Here is a 13,170-nt window from a genome sequence, read left to right as displayed (position 1 = left end):
AGTGCCTACCCAGGTATGATGGCCAAAGGGGAAAGGCCAAGTCAAGGCACAACAGAGTGCACTTCTCTCAGCTCATTAATCCACCTGTAGATTTAACAGCCTTCATGACTCAGATGGAAGCCTTTTTCCCATATCTGACTCTTTAAAAGCAGCTTGCCACATTATCAGCTGCATGTTAATTATTCTTAAGTTATTCCAGTAGAGATGCTTTTTTAAAAGACTATGTCCAAATACATTTTTTTTAAATTAAAGCAGTTTTCTTGTGCACAAACTCACTGGATTTTCCTTTAGCAAAACAAGTTTACTGAATGCTGTGCTGCCACAATAGCTGAACACAGTTTTACCGAGCAAAAGCTCTTAATTTTTTAAACTGCTTTATGTGATTCTGCTGCTGATTTATAGCTTCACTCAAATTAACAGTACAACTGTGGGGTCTCGGCTTCATGCAGCAGCTCTTCTTGGACTGAACCCTAGTTTGAGATCTGAGTTAAATGCTGGGCCCCAAAAGGCAGGAGTGCTCTGTGCCCTGCTCAGCCAGCACGATGAAGGGTGATGAGACAGCAGTGTCCTGCGTTTGTCACTGCAGCTCGTGCATGGCTCCCAGCCTGCCCAAAGCCCCTCTTCTTTACTGTGCAGACTGAGGAGCTCCTGCGTGAACCCCAAATCCCACGGCTGCAGCCTCTCCTGCCTGTGCGAGCCCCGCGCTGTCAGTGTGAGCAGCTGTCCGCCGCCTTTGCCATTGGCCCGCTCTAACCTGCATTTCCCCTGTGAAATGCCAGACTCTGCTAACAGCCCACTCTCTGCACCTGCCAGCGACCTGCCCGCCCCGCGGACCCGGCATCGCCCCCGGCGCCGCCCCGAGGACGGAAGAGGAGGTGTCGGCGAGCGGGGTTGTCTGATACGGGTTTGCAGCTATAGTCTGATACAAGGACAGGGGCGTGAGCGGGTTTGGGGAAACCCTGGCAAGGGCAAACCCGACGAGGTAACGTGCCACATGTGTTTTCTCCTCCTGTGTCTGTCCCTGCGCGCTCAGTACCAGCAGGACCTGGTGGTGCTGCAGGACAAGCTCCGCATCTCCAACAAGAAACTGGAGGAATACGAGACTCGCTTCAAATGCCAGGAGGAGACCACGCAGAAGCTGGTGCTGGAGTACCAGGCCAGGCTGGAGGAGAGTGAGGAGCGACTCCGGAGGCAGCAGGAGGATAAGGAGATCCAGATGAAGGGCATCATCAGCAGGTACAGGGAGATGGGAGTGCTGGAGATGGCAGTAAGGCAGGGCAGCCTGGCTGGCGTTACAGCTCATCCCTTCCTCAGGAGAATCAGGATTCTTTGGAGGTGCAGGCAGGTTTCATATATGGGTTTTCCCCTCAGTGTTACCTGAGGCAAGGAAAACCCCAATGTTTTCCTGATGCACAAGGGCAAAACTTCAGCTTGGAGGCTCTGGCAGGCTTGTTCTGTTCATATAGCTGTGGATGTCATCACCATCCCTACTTGAAACTCTAAATCCCTTTCTTCCACCCAGTGGGAAGTGGTGTTTACCTTTGTCCAGGACTGTTTCAGTGCAGCTGGTTTCACCTTTACCTGAGCCAAGCCCACTTAGTGCTTTCAGTCAGCCCTCACCTGTGGGTCAGCCTTCACTGTGCTGTGTCACCTCAGCTTTGGGGCACTCTGCTAGGGAGAGCTCCAGGGGAGAGTAAGAGCCAAGGAAAAAGCTTAGTCGGTGGGTAGGAGGAGGCAGTGTGAGGATAATACCTGGGCTTAGCAGAGCCCAGCCAATGTAATTTTTTCTTGTGTGTGTGGCTCCCAGACTGATGTCCGTTGAGGAGGAGTTAAAGAAGGACCATGCTGAAATGCAGGCTGCTGTTGATTCCAAGCAGAAGATTATTGATGCACAGGTGAGTGCCCCGTGCCAAAGGCTTCTGCAGTTTTCAGGGTGGGTTTGCCAACACAAAGGTGCCTTGCAGCAGCTCTGGGACCTTCTCCTGTCCCCTGCACGGGGTACATGTGAGGTTCTGACTGTGCCCCTGCACGCTCTCGGCTGTTCTCTTTTGGTCACCTCAGGCTGTACATGTGTTGGACGTGTTCATACACGGACTTTCAGAGTTAAACACGAGCAACTGCTGTGCCTCTGAGCTGGTTCTGTTCCTCTGCTCGTGGCAATCACAGGAGGATGACACTTGTTCAGTGTCACAAAGAACAGGAGTGGTAGAATCAGGCTGCAACATGGAAGCTCTTGCTCCCATCCTTACAATGCTGTAATTGGTGAGAGCTGCCATCAAAGACAGCCTGGGAGGCTACAAGTCATTTAAACTATTAATTTACACTAATTAAACACTGACAGGAATAACTATCTTGGGAGAGTTTGGGTTTAGAAATGGAATCCTACCATCTTTGTAGCAGCTGAGTTAGTATAAACAGTACAGTGTATAACTGAATAATTAGAGCAACTGTGTTACCTCCATTTTCATCAGGATCCTAAAATAAACGTAGCTCACATTGCACAGGCAGGGGATATTTGTAGCCCTGCGGATTTCAAAAAGTGCTGTGTAGCCCTTAAAAACCCCCACCTAAGAATGCCAAAGAGAAAGGTCCTGGTCCAAAAGGCTTCAGGGTCACTGTTGTGAGCTGCTATCCCAGAGGGACAGAGCTCATGCCTTCCCACTGACTGTGCCCTCTGCCCGTTCACTTGCAGGAGAAACGCATTGCTTCCCTGGATGCTGCCAACGCACGGCTAATGAGTGCCCTTACTCAGCTGAAAGAGAGGTACAGCATGCAGACACGTAATGGGATCTCCCCCACAAACCCAACTAAATTGCAGATTACAGAGAATGGAGAATTCAGAAACAGCAGTAATTGTTAACGCGCGGAGGGCGCTGCCGCAGGAGAGGCCTGGCCGGAGGGACCGTGCGCAGCAGGCGTGAGCCGCGGCTTCAGAGAACGGCTGCTCCCCGAGCACAGCTCCTTACTGCGGACGGCGCCGACTGACCCTGCTGGGAGATGTCCTGCCAGCACTTTGAGGGACGGGAATGTCGAGTGTGAGATGAGTGGCATAAGGAAATAACATATATTTGAGAATCGCTGTCACTGTTGGATTTGAATCAGTGTTTAATGTTTAAACAAAAGTAACCTTTTTCCTTCTAAACTGCCCAAAGGATATGCCTCACCCCCTCCCAGCAAGGAGTAACGTCCTTGTCATTGCAGTAAGCGAAATAAAGGGAGCTGGGCAGGGCCTGCAGCAGGCAGGGGCCCAGTAAGTCCAGTTAAAGCGTGCTGCTGGATGTAGCATCCGAGGGACGGCAGCAAAGCCTGGCCCGCTTCTCCTGTGACTCCCCCTGGAGCACAGCCCTCCCAAAGTGAACCCCAGCCAAGCCCCCAGCATCCTTCCTGGTGGCTTTTGTGAGGCCACTGGCTTTTACAGCACCCACAGGGCACTTATGCAGCTAATTAGTGTTTAATTAACTCCGCCCATACAGGGAGCACAGTGCAGATGGAAGGTCAGGGCGGTGTGGTGGCCAAAGGGGTGCTGTGTGGGGGACCCCGGTGGCAGGGGAGCAGGGCTGGTGCTGCTGGGGGTCCCTGGGCAGCCTGGTGGCACAGAGCAAGGCCAAGGCTCTGGCACAGGAGTGGAGGGAGGAGCTAGCACCTGGTGAATGGCAACTCGATTCCTCTCTCCAGCTTCTGCTCTCTCACAAATAAAGGTGAAGAGTTTTGTAAGCAATAGCCCCAGGCACTGTCCCACGCACACTTCCCGCCACAGAATAAAGTGAATGTTGCCTGAGCTTGGTCCCTGAGCTGTGATTGAGGGACAGGGGCTGGATTTGCTGGTGCCTGTTGTGGTAGAGGGGGAGCGAGGGGCTAACGTGGAGTGGCAGCTTCCTGCTTGATCAAGGGTTCATTGTGGGGATGGAATGCTCTGTGCTGAGAGTTTTACTATTTCTGGGGAGAAAAACAGACAAAGAAACAAGAAAAAGCCCTGAAGAACCATGAAGATCGGTAATTGTATTTCTTTTCTTTCACAGTATGCATTAGAAAAAAAAAGATCCCATTTTCTGGAATACTGTCCTCTTTAAATTGGGAATGAGCACTGCATGGAAATTAACCGGCTTGAAGAATGTAAAACATGGTCATAAGGGAGTAACCACCAAGAACAGCAGCCACCACCGAAAGGCCCCTTGTCAGGAGCACTGTGCAGGCATAAGCCAGGATTAGACTTTCCCAGCGCCGAAACGCGCAGCTTCGGCACAGACACCTTGTGCTCAGCGGAGGGGGCGCCCCTTCACGGGGGTTGTGCCGCTGACCTGCCACCACGGTGTGTTTGTTTGTGGGTTTGTGGGTCTTGCAGTTAGTCCTTCACAAGTCCCACTCTCAGAGCAGGTCCCTCGTACCGAGAGCCAGAGGTTTCTCTGAGATACGGATGACAGTGTACAGTGTACAGGACATCTGCCTATGCTCCCTCTAAAGGTTAACACACTGCTCAACGCCTGTCCTAGCTCCTCCTGCCATGTGTAAATGTACAGCCCAAGGGACTAGGACGTTCCCTGAGCTCTGCTCTGCTTAGGTACCGTCTCCAGCCTCACACTTCCCAGGCTGCTTGAGCAGGACACTTTGCCAGTAAGCTCTGCATTGCCGTGCTGCCCCACAGCCGTAAGGTTCCTTAACAGCATTCTTCCTCATGCAATCGTTTGCAAAATTAAAGATGCTCTTTTTCCTACACGTTTTTCTGGTTCCTGGAAGCCCTGGGCCAAGCCCAGGAGGAGCGAACGTGTTGCACTGAGGTCTCCACACCCCGCCAACACCTGCCGAGGGGTGCAGCACACAGCAGACCCCAAACGGAGCTCCTCAGAGCAATGTCATAACTCAGTACTTATGGCAAGTACAGTCACCTTTGAATTTTGGAGACTAGCACAGATGGCTTTGAAGAACCTCACAAATCTGACAAGGTTACAACTGGAGAAGGACCCAGACAGGTTAGGAATATACAGGGTACTGTGAACCCGTTGGGTACGTAGATTTACACCTGCCACTGTCTCAGAGTCAAATACACAATAAGAACCCTGCAAAAAAGACTATTTAAAATGCTTTTGCCCTAAGATGCCTGTTTAGAGCTGATTGTTTTGAATTCTAAGTATTTGTGTTACGAAAGCCTGGAGTTTTTCAAGACAGAAGTGACAGGAATGGAAACGCTAACAGGGCATGGGGCAGGCGCCCCACCAGCGACGTTTCCATTCATACATGGAAGTAATTTTGGGATGCAGTCAGTGCTCTCCGTAAGAGCTGGAAAAAGAAACACCCACAAACCAATTGTTTAGTGCTGAAGCTAAGCACAGTACATCTTAATCTTCTCCTCGACCACAAGCCAAGGCACTGCTCCCCCCCCAACCCCGATCTGTCACAAACTCCTGGTTACCCTCAAACTTGCAAATTACTGAACACATTGTTCTGCTGAAACAGCAGGAATGCTTAAATCCTTCCACAGCCAGTTATTAAAATCTTAAAAGTTCCAGTGCCAACACCTTCTGGAGTTGTTGCTTAGTTTCCCGAGCCAGTACAAAAAGAAATTTAAATCAGGACGAAGTCTCATTACATTAGAGATTCCCCCCTGGTTTTCCCCGTTTCCTTTCCCTGACTCTGTCAACAACTGGACCTAACTGTGACCCTCCCCCAAACAGGTTTGGGGGCAGGTGTTGAGGTCCAGGCTCAGTTCTGTTCCTTCTGTTTGTGTTTCTGTTATTTATAAGCTGTACATTTCTCTGTGTGTGGGTGTGTGAGTGCGGGAGCCCTGCACACTCCCTGCCGTGGCCTCGGAGCTGGTACCTGGCATAGCAATACCTGGATCCCGAGAGGTGCTGCAGCACCAGAGCAAACCACCACTGTCCCCAAGGTTCTGTCATCGGCTCCATTTCCTTTCTGCTTCTTGCGCTTTCCACAGTAAGAGGCTGTTCTAGTGCAAACTCGTCAAAGTGTAAACAAAGCAAAAACACTCCAGTTTTTATCTTAATACAAGTCTTAATATTTTTTTGTAAATGTTCTCAGTGTTTACTGTACCGTATCTATCTCACTAACAGTTGTATATAGTAACTTACTTCTGGTGCTGCTTATTCGGTCGGGATTTGGCTGTAGCTCACTGCTGTGTTGGAGAGGTGGGCTCGGGCTGCCAAATCTGGATCCAGACCCACATTCTGATCCCAGCCTCCTCCCTTGGGGATCTGAGGGAAGGGAGCAAACCCGTGGATCCAGATTTGTGGTGGGCCCACCTCAAAGATTCTGTTTTAAGAGTTTTGATTTGGGGTTTTGTTAAACTGTAGTGAACGCTCCTGAAAAAACGAGCGGTTTTGTGTGAAGGGGAATGAAACTGACTGACCACTATCCCAAGGTCTCTGCAGACTGTAAGTATCATCATTTTGGACAGGGATTATGGCTTCAGTGCCAAAAGATGGGAGGGACCCCTGTCCTTCCTCATGCCATCTAGTACTACAGTGTAGTCACCAGCCCCTTTTGCACCAGTTTAAGCAAATCCTGCCGCCATCCAAAGAGTCTGGTGTAACTTTGCATTGTCATTTGAGTCTGGTTTGTTTTGTTTTCTGCTTTTGCAGCTGTAAAGCACTGATTGCACTGTGAGAACACGTGGAACCCTCTGGTCTGGGAGCCAGTCACAGAGGTTGCTGCAAGGTTGCAGGACACAGGTTCTGCTACTATGAATATTCCTAAAGGGCAAAGGGACTTGCTGGACCTCAGTGAGGTATCACAGGCTCTCCTAGGAAAGCAATCAGCAAGGAATCAATGATTCCCAAATAGATAGCTCATAGGCTTTTTCCTGTTTCTAATGTCCATACCCAGATGCAATAGAAAATGTCCTGAGGTCTGTTCTGTGATGGACAAGGAGAGGATTTTCAGTCACAGATGGCAGATGCATTGAGGTGTTCAGCCAGGAGAGCCACAGGCTGTGGCCCCAGGGTCTGATCTGAAAGGGGCTCATTTCCCCCAGTGATCCCAGGGCAGGGGGAGCAGCCCCAGGGCGAGGCCTTTCTGACAGCAGCCTGTGCCCAGTGGGTCCAGCAGCTCCACCACGGTCCCTGTCCTGTCCTTCCCACAGCTTTGCCTGGAGAGCACAAAGCAAAAGTCCAAAGGGAACACCTGTGACACTGTCCCTGGGTGGACGCTCCCTCCTTTCCCACCTGCAGTGACTGCTGGGGTCACCTCCTCCCAAAGGTTTGTGTTCAAAGCAATCCAGGCCTCCAGGTGGCCAGGACTGGGACCTGGTGTGGGGCAGAGCCCCGGCCTCACGGCTACCAGGAGCTCCCTTCAGTGGCCACAGGAAGGGACACTCCCTGCTCAGACAGTGGCACCGCCCTGCTCTGACCCCACACAGATAACTGCTGCCTTTTCCTTCCCCCTTGGGGGAAATCACATGTGGGGGAGCGGGAGGACAACAGCAGCACGAGAACATGCAGCTCATGGGCTTTCCAAACCAAATCAAATCCTGAGGGCGTTGCACAACATCCAGAAACAACCACGCTTTGGAAAAGGGTGTCACATTCAAGCATTGACTTTCACAGATCACCTGAGCTGTGACATTGCTGTAAATGCCATGTGGCTCTGCATCAGCTACCAGTACCCCAGAGTGCAGCCTCCATGTTCACATATTCCTTTATCATACATCACTGTGTCTTAAGATATACCTCTCTCTGTATATCTGCTTAGGCTGATACTTGTTCCTGATAAGCAGTCGCTATGTTTTATATCCTCTTATAAAGAAAAACAAATCTTTTTTTGTAAGTATGTTTAAAAAACAAAAAAGCAAAGTGGAAGTGTTTGCTGAATCTCCTTCAGCTCCTTTTAAACTATGTAATAATGTACAGAGAAAGTTGTTGGTGTTCAAAGAAATGATGTGGCTGTGCAATTTATGTACATTTGCAATTAGAAATATTAAAGATTTATTTAGATATTTTACATAAGTGCTCCAGCACCTCTGCTCAGTCATTTCCAGCTTTTAGAGTATCCTGGCACATGCCACATGCACACACAAACCTGTCTTATCTGCCTCCCCAAAGAAATAATTGAAATTTGCTCCCAGTAGTATTTTAGCCCTGACCTGTCTCCACCACTTTCCCTTCACATTTTCGGGGGATCTGACAGACAGACCTGCTCCTGCCCCTGCCAATTCTTACAACCCACCCTTCTGCCTCCAGTAAAAGTAGCAGAAAACTTAGAGAAAAGTCATTAAAACCCTGGGCAGCATCAGCACCTCTGCCTCATTAACATCATCATAATTAGCTCCTCCGGGAGAGGTGGAAGACAGGCTGGCTGCATGGAAATGAGACGGGATGTGGAGAGTACCTGTGGCTATTCCTGTGCTCAGCAGCGCCGGAGCCGGGCTGGGCACTGGGCTCCGCCCAGCCGGGACAACCCTCCTGTTCCTGTCAGGAACCGGCACCTGCCCAGGGAGGGAAGGCAAAACCTACCCAGGCCAAAATCCTGGGCTCTGCCATCCCCCTCAGCATTATTGATTTTGAAGGTTGAGAGAAAAAAAAGTGCAGCCCTGGAAACAAGGAGCACCTCAGAAAAGGCTGCAAGGAGGGATTAGTCAAAACCACCTTGACTTGAATAAAACCTCCTTAGCGGCTGTTGGGCTTCATTAGAGCAGAGCTGAATTCTCAGCCGAAAACACCCAGGACGTCTCTGTGCACTTGACAGCTCTCAGCATCTGCGGCTCCGCAGCCCGGCTGCCGCCGCTCCCAGCGGGCCCCGGCAGACGGGCAGGGCCGGCAGAAGTGAGACTCGGAATTGCAGATCAGCAGCCAGAACAGCCACGGGAATACCGGGCTGGGAGGCTGGGGAGCACAGATGTGTTTGCTTGAGGTTTTTAATCTGGAGAGGCATTTTAGCACAAGACTCATCAGCAGTAATGATGTTCCAGTAATTGCACCCTTACAAGTACAGGGTTTGTTCTGAGTTCAGTAAGTGAGAGTAGCTGGCCCGTGAGCTGCTCCTGGTGCCAGGCAGCGCCTTTCCGGGCACAGCCCAGTGAGCACCTCCAGCAGGGCTGAGCTGGTGCAGCCGTGGTCCCCTCTGTTGTCCCGGCAAAGCCGAGTCCCACAGCAGCAACTGGCAGGTGGGAGATGTCGGAACTGGGCATCCTCAAAACAGGCAAATGCAAGAATCCTGCCCACCACAACTGAGGACAAAGCATCAGCCACAACAGTGGCCACGGACAGCTGAGGAAGTGACAGCATTAAGCCAATACTTGCCAAGCTGGGGCCTTAAGAGCACAGAAGAGCCTGTTTGTTTCAGTGGGAGGGAGGCAGGGAGGAGCAGAAAGGAGGCTCATACCTAGGGAGGGGAGGGACAGGAACAGCTTGTGTTGGCTCCTCCAATAACCATCTCTAATCTGCTCCTGACAAGCATTTTTCCCTCACAGCTTCCCAAGCCCTTCACGAGCAGTCAGCTCCCACTCCAGTGCAGTGGGTGAACGTCAGCACCCTTATTTTTACAGCGGGGATGTGCAGTAGGAGCACAACTTTCCCAAGGCCTCCCAAAAGCTACAAAAGCCAAACAGCTGATCTTCCTCCCCCCACAACATTCTGCGTGCAGCCATCCCACGCACGGCAGCCCAGGCTCCTGAGCAAACATCCTCTGGAGAAGTAATTCAAAGCCAGGCAGTAAACAAACCTCCAAAGCCTCGGCCCCAGAGACGGGAGCGCAGCCGCTCCCTGCCAGAGTCAATAATAACAGGGGAGCAGAAAGGAAGGAGCTGGAAGAACAAGAGTCATTAGTGGAAACTTGTTGTTTGTGCTAATTAGATCATTATCTGGAAACTGCTATTGATGTTGCTATTTTAGCTCCTGCTGGTGTTCACAACTTTATTTTGTCCATGTCTATTGACTGCCCATGCTTTTCTACATCCTGCAGCAAGGGCCTGTGGTGACACCCACAGCCAGGCCAGGATGGAGATGGTTTGTGTCCTGTGCCAGGCAGCACCTCCTTCCCCACCCACACCTCAGCACCTGCAGTGTCCTGAGACACTCAGGAAAAATATTTTTCAGCTTGTTAAAATGTGCCCTGTGCAATTATTGATCTTACGCAGACAGTGGATCATGTTACTTGGTTATTAAGTAAGGTGAGAGGAAGAGAGAGAATGACTTAGACATGTGTAGGATTTCTGCCATTTCGCACCTGACAGCCAGCACACCCCTCAACACATAAATAATATTGATGCAAGCCCTCGTACATGATCAGATTTCCCCATTGGTGGTATGAGCTATAATTGAATAACCTTTACCATTTGATTTTTGTGCTACATTATCAAGGAGTGAAGCCTGAATAACAGAGCTCCCAAGTTGATTGACTTTGATTTATGACAGTCACTAACTACTCTTCCTCCTGGAAGCCACAGTCCCTCCTCACCCTCTGAGCGAGGACCTGGGCTGATGGGAGGACAAACATGAGACTCAAGACTCAGCAAACCACAAATCAGGGAGCTGGTTTTGCCTCCAAAACTTACATTCTCCCTTTCTCCTGCTTGTTCACCAGTGTATCTGAACCTGACCTGCAGAAGGGCTTTTGTATTTCCACTGATGAGGCAAAGGAAGAGGGAAAATTGTACGTCACCGTAACAGGCTTTCAATTTTGTCTTTTACTGCAATTTCATACCACTTTTACACTACACCTGCAGTAAATTCAGCAATGACACAAGTGAACTTAATTGTGCCATCAGAACCGCAGAAAACACCGGTCTCCCACAGAGGCAGTTTGGGCAGGGCACTGGGTGTGGGGACAGGGCCATTCCTGAGCGCACGGGTGTGCCACACGCTCCCTGGCACCTCAGGCCGGTGACAACGGGCAGGCAGAGCAGAGTGCACTCACTCCTGGTCCCTAACACCTGGGACAGCAGTGAGGAACGGGAATCCCGGGACGCGTCAGCAGCTGGCAGAGGTGTGAAGCCAGGCTGCCTTCAGCCATCCCGCGGAGCCCGCCGGCGCTCTGAGCTCTGCTTAACACACTGCCACACTCCCCACGCTGCACTGCGAATAGAAACGCGCTCGAATAAATCACCTCTAAGTTAAAAGCAGCCATTAGCTATTAGCAAACACCGCAGGCCTGTGGGCCGGGGTAATTCAATGTGATATGCTTGGGCATGCAAGGTAATAGGTTCCAGCTGAATACCATGTGATACGATCTCTTCAATGGGAGGTTAAATGAGGCTGAGACAGAGACCAGATGGATTTATCTGGGTAGCGTTGATGGTTTTTTGTGTGTGTGCTTAAGGTGAAGTGAAGGTAAGTAAGGCAGAAATAATCTGAGAGAAAAGCAGGAGCTGGGCTCCGTGCGGTTGGGGAAGGGATAGCGGGAGGCTCGGGTCCTCATCCTGCTGGAACAAACCAAGCGAGCCGGAGGATGCTCTGGAGGCAGTACAGATGGAAACAGCCAGAGAAAAATAAATACTTTATCAATTTCCCCTTATGGAGGAACAACCAGAGGGCAGAGTGAGACAAGTCAAGCGTAGCCGGGCAGATGTAGACGCCTCACTGCTGATAATTCAGCGGGAATCTGGAGCCCAAAGACTACCTCTCATCCACCCAGGACATCTGCAGCAGGCAAAGGGACAGACACAGTGTGCTCTCAGGCTGAGGGGTGGCAGCAGTGCCCTTCAGTGTAGCCAAAGGAGGGGCAGAGTCAGTACCCAAGAAAATCAAGTGCTCAGCTTGTGCTTGGAGCAGTTTGTTGTTGCTCAGATGGGCAGCAAGGAGCTGTAGGAGCCCCTGCGAGGCACAACCGGGTGTCTGCAGAGGGAGCAGGACCTCTGAGAAAGAGGAAATCCTTCCCTGTGAGGGCGGGCAGGCCCTGGCACAGGGTGCCCAGAGAAGCTGTGGCTGCCCCTGGATCCCTGGCAGTGTCCAAGGCCAGGCTGGACGGGGCTTGGAGCGACCTGGGATAGAGGAAGCTGTCCTGGCCCATGACACGGAGTGTGATGAGATTCCCCCACACGAGGCTGTGCCATGCAGTGCTCCCTGCTCCAGAAGGCTCCAACCTCCGCAATGACAGAGACGGGACGTGGAACAGAGCACAAAGCTCAGCACGGACCAGCTCCTTCACACTCATCTCCACGGGCCGCTGACAGGGCCCGGTGCAATGAGGGGAAACCCTGGACATTGCCATGGAAATGCCCCACTTCACCCCGGGTGTGCCCCTGGGCCCGGGCCCTTCCCTCAGGGCCCCTGCCCGCCCTCAAGAGCCCCTTCCCGCCCTCAGGGCCCCTTCCCGCCCTCACGGCCCCTTCCCGCCCTCACGGCCCTTCCCGCCCTCAGGGCCCCTGCCCGCCCTCAGGGCCCCTGCCCGCCCTCACGGCCCTTCCCGCCCTCACGGCCCCTTCCCGCCCTCACGGCCCCTTCCCGCCCTCACGGCCCCGCCGCCAGGACGGTTCTGCAAACGCCGGGCTCTGCGGCGCCCGGGATCCTCCTGGGGAGATTTTCCTGCGCGGGGCTCTCCGGGAAACCCATGGGGCACCATCTGCTCCATCGGGAGGATCTGACCGAAGAGTCACCCCACGGTTCTGCCCCGTGAAACCGAAGGGCATCCCCGGCCCCCATCACGTCCCTGCAGACGGGCTGAGCAGAGCGGGGCTGCCTGGCCCTCGCCTTCCTACAACCGCAGCGCAGCCCTCGGAAACTCCCACATAGCCTCGGTCAGCCCCAAAATCGCCGCCTGACCGAGCCCCCGGCACAAGGAAGAGCTCACCCACCCCGCCGGGATCCTCCTCACGGCCGGGGCTCCCAACTCCGGCCCCCCGGGGGCGCCGGGACAGCTGCGCCCGCCCCGGGGATGGCGCTGGGGGTACAGCGGGGCCGGGGGCGCCCACATGGTCATTAACGGGTAATTAGCGAGCACCTCCCAAACCCGCGCTTCCTCTTAAGGAAATAGCCACAAGCGTGCGGGGAGGATGGTTGTGTGCTCTGTCCAGTGTTCCACAACAGGGATGGGGCCTGTGGGACAAGGAGTGCCCAGAGCCCAGGGCAGAGTTTGGGTGACTTACCTGCAACAGCCTGATGCAGAGAAAGAACACAAATGCAGCAAGGAATCACTGCGCCAGTCTGGGCACATTCAGGCTGCACACAAGCCTGCAGGGAAAGAGGGTTGAAATCCTGGACTCATTTGCCTCAAATTTTCGTTAGA

At 52.5% G+C, this 13,170-nt stretch overlaps 1 protein-coding gene across 9 annotated transcripts in view; it reads left to right on the top strand.

The window, feature by feature from the left end:
* Window positions 1–7,926, top strand: part of DAB2IP (DAB2 interacting protein) — a 158,272-nt gene extending 150,346 nt beyond the window's left edge. For all 9 annotated transcript variants that reach the window (XM_083875888.1, XM_083875887.1, XM_083875890.1 and 6 more), the window contains 3 exons: window positions 1,034–1,236; window positions 1,808–1,895; window positions 2,693–7,926. In XM_083875888.1, the coding sequence (XP_083732014.1) occupies window positions 1,034–1,236; window positions 1,808–1,895; window positions 2,693–2,860 (459 nt within the window). In that variant the 3' untranslated portion in view covers window positions 2,861–7,926. The remainder of the gene's footprint in view (window positions 1–1,033; window positions 1,237–1,807; window positions 1,896–2,692) is intronic.
* The last annotated feature ends 5,244 nt before the right edge of the window (window positions 7,927–13,170 follow it).

This window comes from Zosterops lateralis, assembly GCF_965231275.1.
Source record: "Zosterops lateralis genome assembly, chromosome: 20".
Lineage (NCBI taxonomy): Eukaryota > Metazoa > Chordata > Aves > Passeriformes > Zosteropidae > Zosterops > Zosterops lateralis.
Note: the sequence above shows the minus strand (reverse complement) of the source record. Positions and strands in the feature narration are given on the sequence as shown.